The sequence below is a fragment of the Eretmochelys imbricata genome, chromosome 11, assembly GCF_965152235.1.
Source record: "Eretmochelys imbricata isolate rEreImb1 chromosome 11, rEreImb1.hap1, whole genome shotgun sequence".
Lineage (NCBI taxonomy): Eukaryota > Metazoa > Chordata > Testudines > Cheloniidae > Eretmochelys > Eretmochelys imbricata.
The window spans coordinates 26,587,038-26,611,337 of record NC_135582.1 but is presented as its reverse complement, the minus strand read 5'-3'; the positions used below and the strand labels follow the sequence as shown (position 1 = coordinate 26,611,337).

The 24,300-nt window shown below is 39.7% G+C and overlaps 1 protein-coding gene across 2 annotated transcripts in view; it reads right to left on the bottom strand.

Moving 5' to 3' along the window:
• KIF5C (kinesin family member 5C) overlaps positions 1-24,300 on the bottom strand; it is a 147,541-nt gene that overhangs the window by 51,111 nt on the left and 72,130 nt on the right. For both annotated transcript variants that reach the window (XM_077830224.1, XM_077830223.1), the window contains exons 11-16: positions 23,252-23,400; positions 14,313-14,488; positions 11,049-11,117; positions 4,388-4,594; positions 2,510-2,656; positions 45-233 (exon numbers count right to left, since the gene is read on the bottom strand). In XM_077830224.1, the coding sequence (XP_077686350.1) occupies positions 45-233; positions 2,510-2,656; positions 4,388-4,594; positions 11,049-11,117; positions 14,313-14,488; positions 23,252-23,400 (937 nt within the window). The remainder of the gene's footprint in view (positions 1-44; positions 234-2,509; positions 2,657-4,387; positions 4,595-11,048; positions 11,118-14,312; positions 14,489-23,251; positions 23,401-24,300) is intronic.

Sequence of the window (24,300 nt, the reverse complement as noted above, 5' to 3'; positions counted from 1 at the left end):
AAAAGAGGAGGAGGAGGAGGAGGAGGAGGAGGAAAGAGGCATACTTGTGAGATGAGAAGCTGGCAGGCTGCAAGTTCCCTCTCACTGGCATTCATCTTCCTGTTGGAGTCTATCTGGGCACTCTCCAGCTGCTTGCTGCGGTTCACCAGAGATTTCACCTCAGACTTCATCTTACTGATGTACAGCCGTGCCATAGTGAACTCCTCCTCAATTACCCCATTCACATCTGCTAACTAAACACACAAAGAGTTGCATTGCTTAATACAGGCTTATAAAAGAAAACAGTCAATGTAGAAAACTTTCTACTAGTGAACCAGTTGTCTAGAGCTAGGGAAATCTCAGTAATACACAGCAGAACTCACAAGTCCTGGGTATACCAGCTCGGATTTTTTTCCATTTACATTCCAAGACGTCGTATCACTCAACTTCTCAGAAACTTCATGGATAAAAGTCAGACAAAGGCCAAAAATTAAGTCTTCCTGCTCAGATTATAACCACTGATCCACTGATTCAACATTAAAAGTGGGAATAATTTAGAACACTTGCCTTAATTGCAGTGACACATTGCAGAAGAGTTTTCCTATGCTGCTGGACTGGCCATGAACCTCCCTTTTTAAAGCGACATTATAAAGCACCCTCAATTGTTACTTGTTTACACTGAAAACTGCCCTGTAAAGCCCTGGATTCTTAATTAGTACAAAGCCTCCACTAAATGGTAAGCATCTATTTTCAAGTACTGTACCCTTTAATATAATTTCATATACAATTACATGTCCACCAGGGGTTGCTGTAACATCTTATGCAAGATTCACTCTTGTGCTACTGGAAAAAAAATGGTTAAAAAGAACTTCCAGATCAGATTACATTAATTTGGACAGAGCTCCCTGTAGTCTTATATCAGCCCCAGATTTACTGGCTATTTGGATCAACTGAAAATTGAAATGGCATGACAGTTTATTTAAATATTGCTTATTTTGAGATTGCAACAGCTAGATTTCCAGAATTATCAGATATTTTAATATCAACTAATACACTGAGGAACATTCAGAACCTGTGGAATCCAATGATAACAGCAGAATTCCACAAAAAGAAAAGGAGGACTTGTGGCACCTTAGAGACTAACAAATTTATTTGAGCATAAGCTTTCATGAGCTACTAGTCACTTCAGAATTCCAGGTGCCCAATTTTCTCACCGTTCATTGAGCTCGGAATTCCTCAGCAAGCATGGATTTTCTCTCCCTCCCATACCCAAACATGCCTTCTAGCACCTCTTAAACGAACAGTTCATACTCCAGAAAATAATGATGCAGGATGTTTCATAAGAAACACATTGCCAGATAAATAAGGATCATGTCCTTTGTAATCAGAGAGGAACTGAGCACTTGCAAATCCCATTGACCTCAGTGAGAGAGAAGCAGGTGCACAACAACTCTCAGGATCAAGTCCAAGGGGTACAGTATATCATGGCCAGGGTATCCAGAGGCACATACTGTTTTTTATCCTTGAAGTACGGGGAAAGAGTTTAAAAAGTAAGACGCCAGCTCCAATATTCCAAGTGAAGCAAAGAGGAGAAAGTTAGTACACTAAAAAGACAACATGAAACACTGCTTAGAAATAGATCTGTCTCATGCAAACTTGCCAGAAGGGTCTAGCAACTAGACAGAACATTTAGTTTCTAAAGAAAAAAGTGACATGGCCAACAGCGTAAAGAGAATGTGTACATGACCTACAGTGAATAGTTTGTTTAAACGGATGCACAGGTTTAGCCAATGGCCATTAAAATACTATTTCCAATGGTTGGAATTTCCTTTATCTACAGTGGGAGAAGTGAGAACCTTGAAGAACGTGGCCAGCTGTCTGTATTCAGAGGAGCCAGTCAGCATGCAAATTTCAAAGCACTGAGTGGCTGAAGATTTCAGGTATCTCCAGAATCATTTCCACACCCAAAGTTCTACTGTGTCAATAGCATTAGTTTATTTTCCACTTTGTTATTTCACAGAAGAAGAAACCATTAATAAGTTTCCTCTCCTACATTGGCTATAGTCAGGCATATGCTACAGCAAGGCTGACATATATTGGGTAATCAGAAAAATTCACCAATGCTGGAAATTGACAGACTTGAGTTTGTCACCAATACTTTGATTTCCCTGAAAATCTGTGAAATTTCTAAACTCAGCCAGTGTTTAAATGGTAAGCCACAAATGTTTCTCCTCACAGGACTCCGGCCTGATCTGCTGAACAGGTGCTAATACAAATCCTTGACTTCTCAAGAACAGAGCACGCCCATCACCACAGATTGCATAAGCTGCATGGTGGTTTTATGACCTAGAAAAACATCCACTAAGTCCAAAACAAAATTATTTTAATTTGTGATCCAAGGAGGATTTAAATATCAGACTACAGAGGTGAAAGGTTGGAGTACCCAAAGGTTGTAAATACCCAAAACCACCCATCCTCAGAACTACATCTTCATATTCTTTTGAAAAAAGCAATACAAGATCTGGCTTACTGTTTTAACATCATTGGTACCAATGATTCCTCCAATCTCTCCCAGATCTTTAAGCAGTAAGTTCAAGATCTCTGTAGCTCTCTTTTTCTGATGATTGCTGAGTTCTTGCAACTGACCCAGCTCTCGTTGGGTGGCTGTCAAAGCCGTCTGGAAAAGATTTAAGAGATGAAATTACAAACCTGTCTAGTGATTTACCCTTTATACAGGGCAGCAACTATAGTTCAGAAACCCAACAGTTCATACTCTGAGCAGAACAAACCCACAGGAGTCAGTTTTCCTATTTCAGCATTTAAAAGGTTGTCTTTAAATGGTTGTTTTTATATCTCCCCTTTGATAGAGGTATAATTGTGACCTCACTTTTTATTTTCCCTTGTTTCAGTGCCATTCCATGGGTACAGGCTGTTCAATTGTGGCTTTCAGGCTACAGGATTATTTATTTTATTCCTCCTTTTGCAGAATTCACTTAGAGTCTGACATCCAAGTTACATATTAAACACACCAACATCTACATCTTTCTAGTGTTTGAACAGTAATGCCTTCTATCTAACTGCCTGTCCTCATCACCAGGGCCCTCAGCAGACAGCCAGTATGCCTTTTAGCAAATAGCATAGTAAAATGAAAATTGCTAATATAATGTTAAAAGCATTACCAACATGAAATCAATATTGTTGGTATCAGTTACAAAATAATGGAAATCAGAACCTGACAATGACTCAAATAGACATGACTCACATGTGCTCCAGAGTCTATCCTGCCTAACCCTTTGGGTATTTAAATCAAATCTAGATTTGAAGATCTTGTAGACTAGGAAATAGTGGGTGATGTGGTTTGATCACATCCAAGAAGCTAAGGTGTGTGTCATGGGAGAAGAGAATAAGAAATGAATGAATACAAAATGTTCTTGTAAATATTGGCACTCTTACATCATCCCCAATGCCTGTGTTTTCTCTACTGCAGCCAGAGAAGTCAGGGAAAAGAAACATTTATGTTACATCCTAGTGGGGCTTGTCAAGATGCAGATTATTCCAACCTCCTTGAAGGGAGAGGGGTGAAGGAGGGAGATTTTCACCAACTTGGCAGTTTTAGGGTAGACTTACACTTCTAACTGGGTAAATTTCAGCTTGAAGCAACATACCCATGCTAGCTCCAATCAAGCTAGAACAGTAAAAAGAGAGCGTAGCTGCAGCAAGGTGAGTGGTAGGAGGGGTTAGCTGCCCTAAGTACCTGCCTAGCATCTGGGATAGGATTGCACTTGGGCAGCTAGCCCATCCCACCACTCCCAACACTGACTATATTCATAGAGCACAGATCCCTCAATCAGAGCTAGCGTGGGTATGTTTCCTTGTGCTGGAATTTACACTGCCAGCCTGAAGCTTAGATATACCCTTAGTGAGTGAGGCTGAGACATTGTAGTGACAAAGTTGATCTACATACCGGAATATTGGAAGAACAAAGAAAGGAGATAGCTTACAGATGCTGAGAAGAAAGTCTAGTCATTAGAAAGAACATTGCTATCGTGCTTTGCTCCTACAAATTACCATTATATTTTAAGTGTTGTATGCAAGTATCTGCCAACAATTACCACATAATAGTATCAGAGTCTACCACAATTTTATTCTTCAAGATGGGCAATACAAGAGGTAACTCTTGGAAAATGTTGGCCTTCTAATGGCTTCTCAACTTCAGTTTTTAGCAACAGCAGCTAGTAATACACTTGACTAGAATATTAATAAAAGATTTATAAATTGGTGCAGACTAGTGGATATCTGGGATGCCCCAAAAACTTTTACATCTTCCTAAAAATCAGTCTTTTTGACAAAGATAAACTGCATGTGAAAAACAGACATCAGATAGAGGAATAACCAGCAATGCTCCTACTGTTTTCTGTGACAGTTCATCAGCCAGCTGTTCATTGGCTCGGGTCTTGTCCTCCACTTCTTGTGATTTCTGGTCATAATTGACAGCTAATTCCTCCAGGGCCTGAAGAACCTCTTTCACCTCATCTTTTGCAGCTTCATTTTCAATCTGAAGACGAGTCAGTTCCTCTTGGATCTTCTCATAATCTCTTCTAGTGGAAGCCAAGAGCTGGAAATAGATGGCAAAGATCCCAAGTAGGTCACTGTTCCCCCAAGAACTAGTTCAAAAGAGTTACAACATTGACTACAGGAGATCTTGACACGCTACCAGAAACAAGAGATTTTGACTCTACCAGAAACAATATCAGCAGCAGGTGTAATGTGCAAATATATCTTTGAAGAAACTAAGCAAAAAAACCTCTGGACCCCATAGAAAAGAAAGCTTAATCAAATGCTATTATGCCACAAGATTCACACAGAAATACTTATTTTGAGCAGTTTCATAGCTTCAAATGCTTTTTCCACTCTGAATTCAATGCTGTCCAAGCTAAGAACCAAAATGAAAAAGACTTCAAGCCACAGTGTCACAACTTTGAAGTGAACCACATAATAAGCTGCCTAAAGTAGTTTGGGGTGTCTTGTGGCATTTTGTTATAGGGAATATTTTAACAGGAAAAACTGTGATAATCATTTTAAGTTGAGTTAAAAGAAACTGTAGACAGACTTCTTTTTAAAAATTGCTCCTATTTTCAGAGATCAACTTAAAATAAGCAATTTTACACGCAAACTGTTGATTAATAAAAAGAACACAGGTTTAGCACAGACTGATGGCTGTCTCCAACCTTCCTGTTATACCCATCTAATCCATTTCATTCTCAAATAAGAAGGGACATAGGTAAGTTTATAGGATGGCGAAGAATGTGCAGAGGTCAATTTCATATTCTACTCTCATATCCTATTCAATCTTAATAAAAAAATTAAACCATGGAAAATTCTTCAAAATTCAGATTGCACACACTCTGAACTGGAAAACCTCTCAAGTAAAGTTACCTCTAGGAGAACAGTGTCAAAATAAAAGAGAAAACTGAAAAGTATCTCCCAATATTTATTGCTAATAATACACTTTTGGAAAGTCACAAGTTGAAAAATCATTGTTTAAAAAAAATAAAGGCAAAATGCAGCACCAAATAAAGACTACAAATTTCAGGCATCAATTAAAAGAAGGAGTTATTGATCGGGGTCATCCTAATGGCAATATCCTGGACATTTATTCAGTAGATGCTTTTGTTTTTAAGGGTCTCACCTGATGGGTTGGCTGGAGCTTGAAGTGCTGTAGATGTAGTTCTCTTAAACTACTCACAGCCCTTAGTGCCAAATTAGTAGTCCTGATGGGTGCAGAAGAATTAAATCCTGTCCAGCTTAGCCAGAAGGATAATGAACATGCCATGGGAGTGGAGGGTTAAAACAATGAAGAAAAAAATGGAGCTCTGAAAGATGGTGTGGTAGGCTCTTCTTTCTACTGCCATACTTCATAGGAGTGATAAAAAGTTAGGTAAGTATATGGTTATCAGCCTGAACTACCACTGTCCACTATCTCTTTGCCCCCAAGCCTTGAGGAAGTTCAGCTCTAGATACAAAACCAGAACTGAGATAGACATTTCTAGATGTTGAATATATAGAAAGAGAAGGTGAAGAGATACTAAGAGGAAAGCTGGAAAATAGAAAGCAAGCAGGTCAGTTTCAGGACACATGCCCCTGCACCAAAAGTGTGGAAGAGATGATTCATCATTAGGGAAATGCACCCAGCTGGTAATACTGTATCCTCAAAGTGAAGTGTAAGTTAATTTATCAGGACCTAGGGATAGGAGATGATTTAACAATAATAACCAAACACCTTAAAACTATTTCTCCACTAAACTGACATAGACTACTCCTTACAATTTATTTCAGGTATTTTGATGTGCTTACCACTGCGGTTTCACAACACCAAAAATCTATTGGTGCAATATACTACCTAATGTGTAAGTGACAACACTGCCCTTTACTTGATTGCAGGGAAAGGGGGGAAAATCAAGACTTCAGGAGCTTAGTTATCTCATTCTTTACCTACTGGTTCACAAAGAAGAGATAAGCCTTAATAATACTGACAGATAGGTGCAAGGAAGAGTTCTCTGTCTTAAGGGGTAAAGATCTGTGTTTCCGGAGTTCTGTTCCCCATGTTTCGCAACTTTGAGATGTAAGCTTCACTGTGGGGGCTATTAGAAGCAGCGTATTTACTACAGAGGCCAAAGAGAAAGAATCAGAATATAGAGGAGTGAACAAGTTATTGGACATCCATCCAAAGGAAGAGTGACTGAAATCTTAGGATGGTTGGAACATTGTGAAAGGTCAATTTATGCACACATACATACAAAGAAAGCAGACCAGAACAATTTACCAAGCAATTAATCTTAATTTAGTACATGGAGTTCTATCCCTCATGTTCTAGTAAAGTTTAGGCACGGCCTTCCTGCAAAGATTCAGAATTGCACCTGAGAATACCGTATAGCAGTAGTTAGCCCAAGTGTATGTACTTTCACCTGAGAAAGAAATAGTTAACCGATGGCAAAGGAATTCTAAGGGTATTATAACAGCATGTGTCCTATCTGTAACATGGTTTATAATAGCATTGAATCTACTAGTTTAATCAGCCAGAAATAAGTGCTCTGGCTAATTAGGGAGAACAGCCACATTGCATCATATATCAATGAACTAATCACAAGCAGTAGTAGACTGTAGGTGGATCATTTCAATGAGAGCTGTGAGAAGCTGGTGAAGTTTACAGATATGAAGTCAAATCCCCAAAAACCTTAGTTTCATTCTCTAAAAGAGGAAGTTAGCAAAAATATTGCACTGGCTTCCAGAGGTGACAGACTGCCATCCCCCCCAACTTCCAATAAAGCTTCTAAGCCAGTGGTATAACACTAGCCTTAGGGATTTTGATAATAAAGTTGGTGACGCAGGAATGAATGCAAAAAAGAAAGAAAATGGTCAACATGGTAGGGATTAGAGGCCACTGAAAACAAACTAATATTGAGTAAGGATCCAGACCGAGGCAGGAGATGAGCTAGAATACAGGAGACTCCCAAGTAATTAAACATCCAAAAGGAGAGTGATGCAAATAGCCCAAGAAATAAAGGTAAGAAAAGATGCCAGAACTCAGGAGTACAGAAACTATACAAATGGGAAACTAGAGAAAATGAGTGAGATTTGGACTCTAAATTAGACTTACAGACATTAGATCCACAAAGGACTACATTCTTTTATGAAACAGAAGTAGATGGTTTAAAACCCTATAAAGTTAGGAATACACACCAGCAAGTTGTAGAATGTAATTTGAAGTATTATTGCTGGCAGTATGTGAAATGCAACACTAATCAAGACACTCATAAGAGCATAAGAATAGCCATACCAGGTCAGACTAATGGTCCACCTATCCCAGTTTCCTGTCTTCTGACAGTGGTCAGTGCCAGATGCTTCAGAGTGAATGAACAGAACAGGGAAATTTATCAAGTGATCATCCCCTGTCATCCAGTCCCAGCTTCTGGCAGAGCATGGGGTTGCATCCCTGACCATCTTGGCTAATAGCCATTGATGGAGCTATCCTCCATAAACTTATCTTATTCTTTTTTGAACATACAACATCCCCTGGCAATGAGTTCAACAGGTTGACAGCTGTTCAAAGCTGAACAGTCCCGGTCTTCCTAATTTCTCCTTGTATGGAAGCTGTTCCATATCCCTAATCATTTTTGTTGCCCCTATCTGAACCTTTTCCAATTGTAATACATCATTTTTCAGATGGGGAGACCAGAGCCACATGCAGTATTCAAGCCTACCATGGCTTCACATAGAGGCATGATGATATTTTCTGTCTAATCAGCTACTCCTTTCCTAATGGTTCCTAACATGGTTAGCTTTTCTGACTGCCGCTACAGATTGAGCAGATGTTTTCAGAGAACGCCGTACAATGTCTCCAAGATCTCTTCCTTGAGAGTGGTAACAGCTAATTTAGACCCCATTATTTTGTATATATAGTTGAGATTTTCCAATGTGCAGAATTTCATTTGCCATTTTGTTACCCAGTCACCCAGTTTTGTGAGATCCCTTTGTAATTCTTCACAGTCAGCTTTTGGATTAACTATTTTGAGTAATTTTCTATCATCTGCAAGCTTTGCCATCACACTATGTACCCCTTTTTCCAGAACATTTGATGATTACCTATTCTTTTCCTGAAGCTCGTCACACTGGCCATTGTGGGAAGACAGGATACTGGGCTAGATGGACCATTGGTTGGACCCAGTATGGCCATTCTTATTTTCTTATGTACTATGTTGAAATAGAGAGTGACCAGATGTCCCGATTTTATAGGGACAGTCCCAATATTTGAGGCTTTTTCTCATATAGAAGCCTATTACCCCCCACCCCCTGCCCCGATTTTTCACACTTGCTGTCTGGTCACCCTATGTTGAAAAGCACTGGTCCCAGTACAGATCCTTCGGGACCTCTCTCCCTTCTGAAAACTGATAATTTATTCCTACTCTTCGTTTCCTTTCTTTTAGTCAATTACTGATCCATGAGAGGACCTTCTCTCCTATCCTATGACTACCTAGTTTCCTTAAGAGCCTTTAGTGAGGGACCTTGTCAAAGGCTTTCTGAAAGTCCAAGTACACTAAAACCACTGGATCACCCTTGTCCATATATTTATTGACCCCCTCAAAGAATTCTAATGATTGGTGAGATGTGATTTCCCTTTACAAAAGCTGTGTTGACTCTTCCCCAACATACTGTGCTCATCTGTGTTTCTGATCATTCTTCTTTTTTACTATACCTAACCTAGTGAGGAGAGTTTTAAACTACATTTGATGGGGGCAGAAGACAAAAGCCCACAGGCAAGTCAAAAACATGGAGACCTGGGACAAGGGTCAGAATCTTGGCGGAGCATGGGCCGTTACAGGAGGAAAAAGGGAAAGAAAAGAGAGAACATAGAGGGGCAATCAAATCAGTATCATGTCTGGACACTGATGTGAGAAATAGGAGAATAAGCACGAAGAACTCTCAAAAAAGAAAAAAAGAGGTAGGTGAAGGGGCGAATTTTTCTGTGTTTAACAGATCTCAGTTCACTTGCTGCACTGGTGTGTTAGAGTTACTCTGTATTTCGACTGCTTTAACAGCAGAACTTGACCCAAGAAAAGCTTAAAATATAAAAAAAAAGTTGGTCAAACGGCAAAAGAAAGGACAGCAAAAAATAGAGAATTTAACGCACTATAAAAACATTCACCTCCTCCAATATTCCAAAAAAAAAAAAACCCCACAACTACATTTGAGAAGCTCAGTAATAGTGATTTAGCATTTGTACCGTACTGTACGTCATGTTCACACAATTACTACTGTATCCTCTTACCATCTCTGTGAGGTAGGTAAGGATCATCCTCATTTAAACACACGTATATTCCTTTTCCAGACACAGACACTGATATAAAGAGATATTAACTGATCCACTTAAGGCCTCAGAGCACATCAGTGGCAGTGCCAGGATGAAAACTCAAGAAAAACTGATTCCATTTTCCAAAGACACTCCACTAAAATATGCAACCTACCAATCAGTAATGCCCAATCCTGGGCACTACTAATTCACCAGTAGTAATAATTTTTAAAGTGTCAACATTCCCAAGGAACTCAGGTAATTGGCTAACGTCCACCTTGGCTTGCATTTTACAGACGAACACAGTGAAAAATGTTTTATCAGCATTTCTCACTTTCAAACCCCCAGAGGTACCATCCTGTATATCAGGAGTGGACAAACTTTTTGGCCCGAGGGCCACACTGGGGAATAGAAATTGTCGGGTGGGCCATGAATGCTCACAAAATTGGGGTTGGGGTGTGGAAGGGGATGCGGGCTCTGGGCTGGGGAAGAGGACTTTGGGGTGTAGGAGGGTTCTCTGGGCTGGGACCGAGTGGTTTGAAGGGCGGGAAGGGGATTAAGGCTGGGGCAGGGGGTTGGGTGTGGGGAGCGGCTCAGGGGTGCAGACTCTGAGCGGCGCTTACCTCAAGCGGCTCCTGGAAGAAGTGGCATGCCCCTTCTCCGGCTCCTACGTGGAGGCGCAGCCAGGCAGCTCTGCACGCTGCCCCATCCACAGGCACTGCCCCTGCAGTTCCCATTGGAGCGCTGGATGGGGCCATTGGAGCATGTAGGAGCCGGAGCGGGGCCATGGTGCAGCCCCCGACCCAGTGCCCTAGCCAGAGCACCGGAGTGGGGCCGAGCCGCATGGTGCGGCCCCCGACGCAGCACCCCAGTTGGAGCAGGGCTGAGCCACATGGTACAGCTCGCAGGCTGACTTAAAACAGCTCACAGGCTGGCTCCATCCCACGGGATGTAGTCTGCCCACCTCTGCTCTATATTATGGCCCAGCAATATGGTGTACTCGAATGTGTGCCCATTTAGACTTCAAATTCTCAAGATGACCAAACTAACAAACCCAAAGTTTAAACCCTTCCATCTGTCATATAAGGCAACTCTCATCCAATAGATTTTTAGACAGTTATAACATTTAGCAGCATAGCTAATACAGTAAAATTAAAAAACAAAAGCTCCCTGTGAAACAAAATTTTTCTAACAAAGGTTATTTGGATTTTTTTTTTTTTACCTCATCTTGATCCAACATTTGTTGTTTTAGTTTCTCAGCCAACTGGCTCTGCTGGTTGATTTCATCATCCTGCAATTTAATAAAAAGATTTATTTCTGTAATTTGGATTTGAACCCTTTTTTCTTTTCTTTTGCAGGACCTGTACAACAGTAATGCCCCAAGATGGAAATAAAATCAGTATAAATATGGATGGGCAGAAGAAAAAGAATTATAAAGAAGAGCTATATGGTTAAAAAATACATAAGTGATTAGATGTCTCAATAAAAATCATAACATGCAGCTAAGCAGCCTTGCCTCAGATCATGACTAAGACACTGGAATGGCAGTAACTGCATCAAGCAAACAAACCAGTGTTAGTCAATTTATAATTGCATAACACAACAAGATATTCAGTGCTATGGTTGTAGACTCCAATTAAGGGCTTTTCCAAACACACATTTTTATCTCGTCTCTCCCTCCTTACACTGAAAGAGTTCCAAAATCTTGACAATCCTGGTGACTCCAAAATGGAGGTGCTTTTATAGGGAAAGATCAGTCAGCAGTTTCACTGTAAATGTTTGATGTTCAAAAGTTTAATTTAGCTGTGATAATATAGATATTATTTTATAAAAATGTCTGCCACTCTATTCTGAATGGAAATGGATTAGAGATAGGTTTATTAAACAAGAACTAGGACCAGTCCTGAACTTCATTAAAAAAAATACATCATAAAACATGGGTACACTTTGTTACATTTATTTCTTTCCTTCCATATCAAAGACCTTGAAGGAAACATTATCCACCTTTGTGTGGATACTGCAATTCTATTGACATTTCAGGTTTTTAGTTAAGGCAATATCCTCAGGGCTAGAAATTGTTGTTGAATGCAGAAGTAGAAGAGAGGTGTCGGACTCCACTGAATATATTCTCTAAAAGCATGGATTCAGATAGACAGGTCAATCCTGGCAGCTGACAAAGTCCCTCTCATCCATTCTTGTGAAAAGGGATGTCTATCTGTAAAGCAACTCAGCATCGAAGTGGCTGCTTTTGTGCCCCTTCGGAGTCCATCAGAATTCTGAATTTTACTGGCAGCCATCCTAAACAATAGATTGATTTCTGATGGCAAGGCTAGCTATCAAGTATAGTATATAGGACACTTCACTCCCAACACTTAAAATGGTCTTTCAGATTTCCTGTAAACATAAAATGTGGGTTCTTGAGAGTTATAAATGGGAAAGTCTTGTTTTTATATTAGGGAAAATCACCACCCTTCATATTCCTTACAATCGTATAATAATGGATTGAATTGTGCATTCCTATATTTCCTGGAGAAATAAATCTCAAAAAAAGTGCAAGTGACTACAACAATGTACAGTTAGTCCTCTGAATAATAATATAGCCTGTGTGGCTTTAGAGGGGACGGGGGAGAGTAAGTAGTTAAGTACTTTATGACTAGAATTTTTACCTCTTGATAAGCTATGTCGAATATCTGCAATTTCACCAAGCAGCTCAGATGGTATTTTGAAAATCAAATCAAGGATTAAAACACTGCTTGATATTTCTGGTGTCAGACTGTGCATGGTTCTTGTCCAAGGACAAGAGCACAATGGAAAGCACATGTTCAAGTAGCCCTAACACTCTCTCCCACTGCATTCAGGACTCAGAGACAAGTGCAGTCCCTGTGCTCTCCTGAGTCCAACAGATTTTAGCTATCAGCAGACAGAGAGCCAATGCAGCTTTTTACGCATGATTTTCCATTTGTGTTGAACAACCCTGATGAAAAAATACATGAGTTAAAATGAAGTTTTGATTCAGGAATATTTTTAAGCAATCATCAGTTTTTGCCAAAATGTTCTTATCTTTTGGCACTCCTAACATATATGTTATAGTTAAAAGAAAATATTTCTGTTCGGGAGATTTTGTCACCCAAGCCCACCTATTCAGAATTATAGGTGCCCAATAAATTCCTCTATCATATATTTGAGAAGTACTGATAATGTATTGGACCTGAACAAGACAAATAAAAGACTCCTGTCTCAAGGTACTTGCATTCTAGGAAACTGACATAGATAGACAAGATGCATTAGAAGACCTAAAGGATGGTCTTAGATTTTACTTATTAAATTTTAATTTAACATTTGTATCTCATGCTCTCTTCCCCTCCCACCCCTGCCTGCTCCTAAATAATGTTGAGATGAGGTGGTAGGTAACTGATGTGGGTTCTGGATCTCCTGGAAAAGGTGAGGGATTCAGGAAGAAGGGGGTCAGGCCCTTACAAATTAATGTCAGTCTTTCCATAGACTTCAATGAGAGCTGTATAGAGACATACATGAAGAAATTGTGGAGTAAAATAGATGGATACAGGAGATCTGGTGGCGGGACTTCGAATCCTGGATTGCTTCCTACCCACCCAGAAAGAAAATTCATGGGGCTCAAAATGAAAATATAGAAAATCTGTGACCTCCACACTGAGTAATTATGTAAAATGGAGGATTGGTAAAGGTTTAGTGAGTTTCAATTATATGGCTCTGGTGCCAAAATTCACTAGATGTTTAAAAAAAAAAAAAAAATCAAACAGGGCTGGAAGGCTCTCTCCCCTGTTCTATTTTCATATCAGCTAGTGAGTATTAAATATCAAGCTGTAGATATCAGATGAGCTAACTGTTTTTAGGATGATTAACCAATAATAGAAAAGTCAAAGTCTGTTTACTATTCTGTGCAGTTATAGTCACAGTGGGACTGCATAAGGGGAAAAAATAATCCATAGGACCAGTATTTACCATAAACAGAGACACTCAAGAATAACAGCGGTAAGAACATAAAGTTCCTATACACAACACAGAGAAATCCCTAAAGCAGTTCAAACAATTCCATACTATGGTTAGACTGAAAATGAGCAACTTTGAGGAAGAAAACTGAAGGCAATTAGGCTATGGCTACAAGCCAAGAACACACACACAGACTAGTTTAAATAAAAATATATAGCAGAGAAAATGTTTCTTAAAACTATATAAAAAACTGAAGTAAGCCAACAGCCCCCTCACCTGTGGAGAGGGGCAGTCTCAAAGGTGCCTCTCACCACTGTGAGGGTAGGCAGCCATGCACGTCCCTCCCAAGCTGTGAAGATGGAGTGTAGGCCTATTCTAAATAGTAAATAGAAGGGACAACAGCTTGAAGTTTGGGAAGGATACAGCACTGATAATGAAACAGCTGGGTACATGTACCCATTGACTGTTGGAAACAGTTTATGTACTTAGAATAGGCTCAAAGAAACAATTTCCAGACCTTGTCGTCCAGCTGTCTGTAGAGACTGGTAATCTCTTCATCGTATTTCTGCTTCTCCTCAGTTGAGATGCTGGCAACAACAGGTGCAATGTTGTCAATGATGGGTGTGTTGTCACAGGGCTCCAAATTTTTCTGCTCCTTAGCACTGATCTGCTCATCCTCAGGCACTGCTTCTCCTGCAGTGGCAGAGAGGAAACAGTTGCAGGAAGCATGTTATTAGAATCCATGGGAAATAGAGGCAGTTCTGAAAACAAGAGGCCAGGAACTCAGCTGTCAGACTGGTCCCTAGCACAAGTCAAAGGAGCTAGACGGAAGAGAGCATAAAAACAGGTATTAAGTCAGATTCAGGGATGGTATGGCCACACCCCACACTGGTAATTAGGAGGAGGAATGATGTAAGTAAGAGACAAAAAAAATCAGACTCATTTTAAAGCACATTAGGCTTAAGTATCTATTTTCCCCATTTTCCTGCTATCCTCTTCTTCCCACCGCTACGTATTGCTATACAAAGGAATACAAAGATCAAAACAGTTGCATGAAAACAGCAAAGTTCCAATACAGTCACAGAGACTGAAACAGCAAAAAGCAACATGCAATTGTAACTCTGGGCATCTAAAGTGGAATGATTTAGATTGGTATGCAGTGGCAGAATAAAACTAGATATGATGTTCTTAAACTTTTTTCTTCAGAAGAATTTTCTCTGAACAATATTTTCTTTACAAAAACATATGTACATTCCAATTACTAGTCTCTTGCAATTCATTGAAAAGGAACAGGCAAGTAGTTAATGCCAAAAATTGAATTGATGTTCATTATAATCTGGTGGAAACACTCCTGTAGTTGGTAAATACTGTGTGTATTGTATGGGGTTTCGGAAGGTTAAATTCCACTATTCTGCATGAAGATTTTTTTAAATCGAGAGAATAGCTACAGTTTAAGTGAGAGCTTACGATATTGTTGTTCCATAGATGAAATAACTAGCAGTCACTCCTGTCAACTGTGCAGACACTATCCATAACGCTGCTAGGTAAACAACTAAATAACGCAAATGTAACAAAACAAAAGGAGACATGGTAATTCAGCCCTGGGAGAAAGAACAGGGCCTGGGACTGCAATGATCAATATTTCCCAGCTGTAATCAAAGTTAGTGAGAAAATAAAATTTTCAAGCTTTAAAAAAACAACAAAATTATTAAACATATAACATGAAAATCAAGCACCATAGAAATCCAACATTAAAAATATTCCTTGTCTACATTGCTGATATCACTTTATATGATTAATACTGAAAATGTTAAATATAATTTATTTTTCACCATTTATGCTATTGATTTAGCTTTTGCATTTCGCTCATATTAAACAATGAAAGCAGATACTTTTTGGCCTTTGGGAACTAGAACAGTGCTGTTACGTTTGGGTTCCCAAGATGTGTAAGTAACCTCTACAAAAAAAAGTTCAAACATCTTAATTTTCTTTTTTTGGTTTTTAAAAACTCAAACTTTTCCATTCATATTGCTTTGTGTGGAAAAACCACCACTACCGAAATTTGGGTCTTAAAACTATATGACATTATCCTTCTTACTAGAATACACAAGTCAAATTCTGTCCTTGGGTATGTGCACACTTAATTGGCGCTGACTGACTTCAGTGGGATTTGTGCACACATCTTTGTTTCGACTACAGCTTCATTTGGAGAGAAAGTCACCTTTTACGGAGCCTTCCACCAAACAATGCTATTCAGAAGGTCAGACAGCCAGCCAATAATATATTTCTGAATGCAGTTAATCTGCTTCTAGGCCAGGCCAGTGAGACAGAATTGGGGGTGAGAAAGTGCATACATTAAGAAAAAAAATAAAAAGGAGACAGTTTTCTGTAAGAACTGGTTACTCTGCGTACAGCCATGCATCTGTGTTCCCTTTTCTAAAATGCTACTGTCCCTCTAGGATGGAAAGGAGATTTGGAAAGTTACATTTAACAAACATAGAATCAAACATACAAGCATATTAGGAGATTATAAATTCCCAGCACTACACAAGACCCAACACCAGGCAAACTGTCTCCATGGCAATTTCACTGCACTAATGGAGAAATATTCCCTGCACGGAAGTGGCCTGAGTCTCTAGAGATGGCCCAAGAAAGCTATCATTGCAGTCAGTTGACTGTAATAAGGAATACAACCACAAACAACACCTGGGGAAAGAGAGCATTTATATAAACAGAAAGGTTTGATTTCTCCTGCTTTCATCAAAATCAAAAGCAGTTGCCTCTTCCCATAGAAGATTTTACATATGATGTTCAAAATGAGTGTAATTGACCTATCTTCTGACCACAAATTCAAAGATTTTCATATCTGTCCATGCCAAATCACTGGTGTGCATTTACTTCATACTATCAGCGTTTTTTGTATGTAGCATACAAATTAACCTTTCGATTACTAGCTGCATAAACACAAAGGATTTGGCTGAAGTAAAAAAAAAATTTTGTAATGACCCCATTCAAGTGGTTTTCCCCATAATTACAGTTTATTTTTAAGAAGAAAAAAACTGCAGTCAAGTATTAAGTAAAGATAGTCACAGTTAACTATTTGTCAAAATGTCACTATTTGTCAGAATGCTGGAGTAGATAAAATCCTATAAATTGGCATTTACATGCTGAAATTTCAAATACAAAAACTACCAACCAAATTACCTTCTCTCCCCCTACATGAGCCGAACCCTACACAGAGAATGGAATAGCAATTCCACTCTTTGTGCTACTCAGAACAGCACATTTACTGATCTCCACAGAAATTCCATCTGAAAGCCACAAGAGGGCAGGCGCGTGATCAGACTGACAGTCTCTAATGCAGTTCTAACAGATTGCTTATTCTAATGACAAGCTCACACCAAGGAGATATCCAGCTATATTAGATGCACCAGAAAGTAGAATTCCATGCTGGAAAATAGTGATTAAAAAATTAAAATAAAGGTGAGAAATTAATAAGATCCTTTATAAATGTTTGTATCTCCTCTTCTGTGCCTTCCCGTGACCTTATGTGAATTTTATTACTTATGAAACATATTGTAAACTGCTTGCAGTCCTGCCAGCTGAAATAATTGGTCTAGCTCAAAAGTTTGCCGTGCAGCTTTTTACTTCCAGAAGCTGTTGGTATATTGGAAGAGAACAGAGCTCTGTGCAATTAGTGATAGCCATTCCAGAGGCCAATGTCTGCTTTCAGCTGTACCAGTGTAAGTCTAAAGCAAATCACTAACTTCAGTGCAGTTACTTCAGATTTACACTGGTTTAATTGAAAACAGACTTTGGAGCTAGATGACTTATAATAGTTGTATGTATTGTTATTATGGTAGTTTAATTATTTTGTGACAAACCACAGTGAAAACCACATTAAAGAAGATCTCTTACAGGAAAAAAAATCTTAACATTACATTTTCTGTTTATAAATTTCCACAGTTATTTACCAAGTAAATGCTCTATCATTTCATGACTAGAACAGCCCAGTTACTCCAGATGAACTTAATTGAACACTGTAGTAACAAATAAATTAAAAATATAATTTTCCATTCATAGACAAGCAACTGTGTAATTGCAGCTATCATATGACAATTTATGCTCTAGAAAAATTACCTGAAATTGTGTTCACTTGTAGTAAATTAATTCAATTTAGTGGTTAACAAAGACAAAATCATTTAATCACAAATTCCTTCATTTCTTTTGAGAAAAGCCATTGGAACATACCAAATTTTAAGGTTAAAATTAAACAAAAGATCTTGCTTCACACACACACAAAAAAATCAATACCAATATTTTGCCCCATCTGGGTGTTTTTATCAACTCCAAATGCAGAAAATGATCTTGTCCTAAAAAGTTATTACAGACAAGCGTGAGCATGAGAGGGATTACCAACATGTCCAATTCCAATATTACATGTATCTGTATGTAGGATTTTTTTTAAGCTTTTTTGAACACTAGGATCTTCCTTGCCTCTATGGATTTCCAGGAGCATGAACATTTCATCTGAGTGTTAAAGAGTCAGGGGATTTCTACCATTCCGGGAAATGAGCTAAACTGGTGGAGGCTAGACTAGGATGAACCAGACAATGGCAGGCATTACTAGGTTTGGCTGCAAGTAGTTACAGCCTGATGGTCAGCAGTTCCGTTGCTATGAGGTGGAAGGTGCCATTAATTAGATGTTTGTTAAGTATGATAACTTAAAGCAATGATTATTTAGGCTAGGGGTTGTTTTGTTTTTTTATGTTTTAAGATTTAGTTCTGTATTACATATGTTCCTAAAGTGCGCAATAGAGACCTGAAACTTTAAAAAAAAAAATCCAACCTGCAATAATTAGTATTGCTTATATAGGCTCCTAAAACTGTGGTTCATGGACTCCTCCTCCTAATTTTTTCAACTGCTAAACAGCATTAAGAGACACTAAAAATATATAAAAAGAAAAGGAGTACTTGTGGCACCTCAGAGACTAACCAATTTATTTGAGCATAAACTTTCGTGAGCTACAGCTCACTTCATCGGATGCATACTGTGGAAAGTGTAGAAGATCTTTTATACACACAAAGCATGAAAAAATACCTCCTCCCACCCCACTCTCCTGCTGCTAATAGCTTATTAAAGTGATCACTCTCCTTACAATGTGTATGATAATCAAGGTGGGCCATTTCCAGCACAAATCCAGGGTTTAACAAGAACGTCTGGGGGGGGTTAGGAAAAAACAAGGGGAAATAGGTTACCTTGCATAATGACTTAGCCACTCCCAGTCTCTATTCAAGCCTAAGTTAATTGTATCCAATTTGCAAATGAATTCCAATTCAACAGTTTCTTGCTGGAGTCTGGATTTGAAGTTTTTTTGTTGAAGAATTGCAACTTTCATGTCTGTAATCGCATGACCAGAGAGATTGAAGTGTTCTCCGATTGGTTTATGAATGTTATAATTCTTGACATCTGATTTGTGTCCATTTATTCTTTTACGTAGAGACTGTCCAGTTTGACCAATGTATATGGCAGAGGGGCATTGCTGGCATATATCACATCGGTGGATGTGCAGGTGAACGAGCCTCTGATAGTGTGGCTGATGTTATTAGGCCCTGTGATGGTGTCCCCTGAATAGATATGTGGGCACAGTTGGCAACGGGCTTTGTTGCAAGGATAGGTTCCTGGGTTAGTGGTTCTGTTGTGTGGTATGTGGTTGCTGGTGAGTATTTACTTCAGGTTGGGGGGCTGTCTGTAGGCAAGGACTGGCCTGTCTCCCAGGATTTGTGAGAGTGTTGGGTCATCCTTCAGGATAGGTTGTAGATCCTTAATAATGCGTTGGAGGGGTTTTAGTTGGGGGCTGAAGGTGACGGCTAGTGGCGTTCTGTTATTTTCTTTGTTAGGCCTGTCCTGTAGTGACTTCTGGGAACTCTTCTGGCTCTATCAATCTGTTTCTTCACTTCCGCAGGTGGGTATTGTAGTTGTAACAATGCTTGATAGAGATCTTGTAGGTGTTTGTCTCTGTCTGAGGGGTTGGAGCAAATGCGGTTGTATCGCAGAGCTTGGCTGTAGACGATGGATCGTGTGGTGTGGTCAGGGTGAAAGCTGGAGGCATGTAGGTAGGAATAGCGGTCAGTAGGTTTCCGGTATAGGGTGGTGTTTATGTGACCATCGTTTATTAGCACTGTAGTGTCCAGGAAGTGGATCTCTTGTGTGGACTGGACCAGGCTGAGGTTGATGGTGGGATGGCAATTGTTGAAATCATGGTGGAATTCCTCAACGGCTTCTTTTCCATGGGTCCAGATGATGAAGATGTCATCAATATAGCGCAAGTAGAGTAGGGGTGTTAGGGGATAAGAGCTGAGGAAGCGGTGTTCTAGGACAGCCATAAAAATGTTGGCATACTGTGGGGCCATGCAGGTACCCATAGCAGTGCCGCTGATCTGAAGGTATACATTGTCCCCAAATGTAAAATAGTTATGGGTAAGGACAAAGTCACAAAGTTCAGCCACCAGGTTAGTCGTGACATTATCGGGGATAGTGTTCCTGATGGCTTGTATTCCATCTTTGTGTGGAATGTTGGTGTAGAGGGCTTCTACATCCATAGTGGCCAGGATGGTGTTATCAGGAAGATCACCAATGGACTGTAGTTTCCTCAGGAAGTCAGTGGTGTCTCGAAGGTAGCTGGGAGTGCTGGTAGCGTAGGGCCTGAGGAGGGAGTCTACATAGCCAGACAATCCTGCTGTCAGCGTGCCAATGCCTGAGATGATGGGGCGCCCAGAATTTCCAGGTTTATGGATCTTGGGTAGTAGCTAGAATATCCCAGGTCGGGATTCCAGGGGTGTGTCTGTGCGGATTTGATCTTGTGCTTTTTCAGGGAGTTTCTTGAGCAAATGCTGTAGTTTCTTTTGGTAACTCTCAGTGGGATCAGAGGGTAATGGCTTGTAGAAAGTGGTGTTGGAGAGCTGCCTAGCAGCCTCTTGTTCATATTCCGACCTATTCATGATGACAACAGCACCTCCTTTGTCACCCTTTTTGATTATGATGTCAGAGTTGTTTCTGAGGCTGTGGATGGCATTGTGTTCTGCATGGCTGAGGTTATGAGGCAAGTGATGCTGCTTTTCCACAATTTTGGCCCGTGCACGTCGGCGGAAGCACTCTATGTAGAAGTCCAGTCTGCTGTTTCGACCTTCAGGAGGAGTCCACCTAGAATCCTTCTTTCTGTAGTGTTGGTAGGGAGGTCTCTGTGGATTAGTATGTTGTTCAGAGGTATGTTGGAAATATTCCTTGAGTCGGAGATGTCGAAAATAGGATTCTAGGTCACCACAGAACTGTATCATGTTCGTGGGCACTGCATTTAGCCATATGGAATGGAAATCTATCAACTGCACGAAAAAACTTGTACAGACACAGACAGACATCATCTTCCTTTCCAAATGCAAACAGATGGACATCGTACCAAAAGGACTGAAGGTAAAAAATCCATTCCAATCTACATACCACACAGACTATGCTGACAGCTTGTGCCACACGCTCTCAAAGAAACTGCGGAATCACCTGATCAACATCCTCTACAGCAAACAGGGAAAGATTAAGAATGAGCTCTCAAAAATGGATACTCTCATAAAAAACCAACCTTCCACACAAACTTCCTCGTGGCTGGACTTTACTAAAACTAGACAAGTCATTTACAACACACACTTGAATAGAGACTGGGAGTGGCTAAGTCATTATGCAAGGTAACCTATTTCCCCTTGTTTTTTCCTAACCCCCCTCCTCAGACGTTCTTGTTAAACCCTGGATTTGTGCTAGAAATGGCCCACCTTGATTATCATACACATTGTAAGGAGAGTGGTCACTTTAGATAAGCTATTGCCAGCAGGAGAGTGGGGTGGGGGGAGGTATTTTTTCATGCTTTGTGTGTATAAAAGATCTTCTACACTTTCCACAGTATGCATCCGATGAAGCGAGCTGTAGCTCACAAAAGCTTATGCTCAAATAAATTGGTTAGTCTTTGAGGTGCCACAAGTACTCCTTTTCTTTTTGCGAATACAGACTAACACGGCTGTTACTCTGAAACCTAAAAATATATACTTCCGTAATACTACTTTTCTGCATAAGCAATGTTATAGTTGCCACAGACACTATGCAATCATAAATGAGAGGGAAGCAGACCACATACTCATGAAGAGGAGGAAGCAGATTGTTCATGAGACACTCTCTGTAAAATATGGCCCTTATCATGGAAGGGTTTGGCACCTCTGGTCTATTATAACTTCAAGTAAATACCTCCTCTGTTTTATCTACCCTGAACTGGATCAGCTTGGGAAAGTGACAAGCTAGCTTTTTAAGAATATCATCTCTGTCCTCTCTCAAACCCTTAGAAGAGATTGTGAACACCTCTGATACTGAGATAAGCACAGAGGCAGCTATGGCTGCTGTTCCCCATAAGGGCAATGAAGGCACCTGCAGTCACAAAGGATATGTCTACACTGCAGTTAGACACCCATGGCTGGCACAGGCCAGCCAGCTTGGGCTTGTGGGGGCTGTTTAACTGAGATATAGAAATATGGGCTCGAGCTGCAGCCTGAGCTCTGTGACCCTCTCACCTCAACTCCAGTCTGAGTCAGAATATCTACAATGCAATTAAGCAGCCCCTTAGTCCACTAGTCCAGGCCAGCCATGGGTTTTAATTGCAGTGTAGACATACCCCCTAAGGGCAAAAAGTGATCTAAAGATTCTAAGGAGCCATTAAAATGGCCAACTTTGCAGAATGGTAATCTTGAAAGGAATTATTCTGCTTTAGCACAGTGATTCAAAGTGGTAAGCAACATCAGTTAAAAAAAAGGCAGAAGATGCAGCAATACATAAATTAAGCTTCTATGCACATCCATCCCCAAACTCAAAGGCTTTAAAGTTCTTCCAAAGACACTATGGTGAAATTAGGTACTCATGAAAGTGAATGTTTAGTACTGTTCTGAGACTAGTACAATGCAGACAGATGCTGTGCAAATTTCCTTATACAACTGTCACTCCAATTCAATCCTGATTTATTATTTCCTATTCCAGTGCTCGTATCTCTCTGAGCAAAAAAACCTGCTAGTTATGGCAAATAATACAGCAGGTCAATAGTTTGCAGTCTAATGGTGATGCAACTAACTTTTAGTTATGGCAACTCAAACCCAGTCTTCATGAGGTGAAACTAGTGAACTAACTCACTAGGCCACCTTGGTACCCCAATGTTCCATTTTTTCTGGTTCTGTATTATATATACGAACCTAGTAGACTGAATAATCATTTATCATGGAAGTGTCTTTTACCAGTTCAGTATAGTTCATCATCATTTGGAAATTTTGTATTTGTGTGTTGAAAACTTGTATGACTGTTTTGCAATTCAAAGAAAGATTTAAACATCTAGAATTAAAAATAAATACATATTTTGTTTCACTGTTTCTTACCATTTCTCCACCTATTCAGTTCCATCTCCAGATGCTGGATAACATTCTTCAAACTCTTGTTTTTGTCTTTTTCCTTCTCATACTTTTTCTTCCATTCTTCTGCAGTCAGCTCTAGATTCACAGAGACTGTGTTCTTAATAGTCTTGGCTCTGAGCAATAATAAGGAAGGCATGAAAACAAGTGATTAAATTGTTTTCATCACAATATTTCTCTCAGTGTGACATAGCAAGGATTCAGATTTAAAAAAACAGAACCAAAAAACTGAATGCCTGCACCTTAGGAAATAAAGTACAATGCCACAGTTCATTCTTCTCTTAAACACCTTGGCTCCTTGGAGCTTAAATATGAACATTTTCATATAGCAAATACAGCAAACTGGTTAGTAAAGGGGTTAAGTCTCAAAAAGAAGATCCACTTTGAGGTACAGAAGTTCAAAAAAATCCCTTTTAAATTAACAGCCCCCCCAAAAAAACAAAACAAAAACAAAACAAAAAAACATGCTGTGGGAGGCGTTCAGCACCAGAAAGTTTTGCCTTAATTTTCTTCAATTTAGTTAAAACTCATGTCTGTGAAGAATTCTCTCCCACAACTTGGTTAGAAGAAGGATTCTGCATGTAGAGTTAGGAACAGATTTTAATATAAATTTTGTGGATTCACCTTGGACAGTATAAAGTAACACTGTGTACCACTTTAGCACAAAAATATTAGATCCAGCTGAATTTGCAGAGGGAGTTTAAGTAGGCAGAATGTAATTACCCAAACTGTAATGTGGTTGGGATGTCATGGCTAACCCTGTTCTCTCAAAAAGAGAGAAAAAAAATCTTTAATGACCACAGCTCGTAAAAATGGATAACACTACTTCCCCTCTAAAGCTGCCTCCGTCCATGGAATGCTGCCCCCCCCAAAGCCATAGTGTGGCAGTGTCTCAGAAATGATTAAAAGTACCGCCTACTAAAATCACAGCACAAGTGCATGAAGAACGCTGGCCTTTCCTAGGGTGTCTCCCATCCAGATACTGACCAGGGCCAAAACTGCTGAACTTGAGAGAT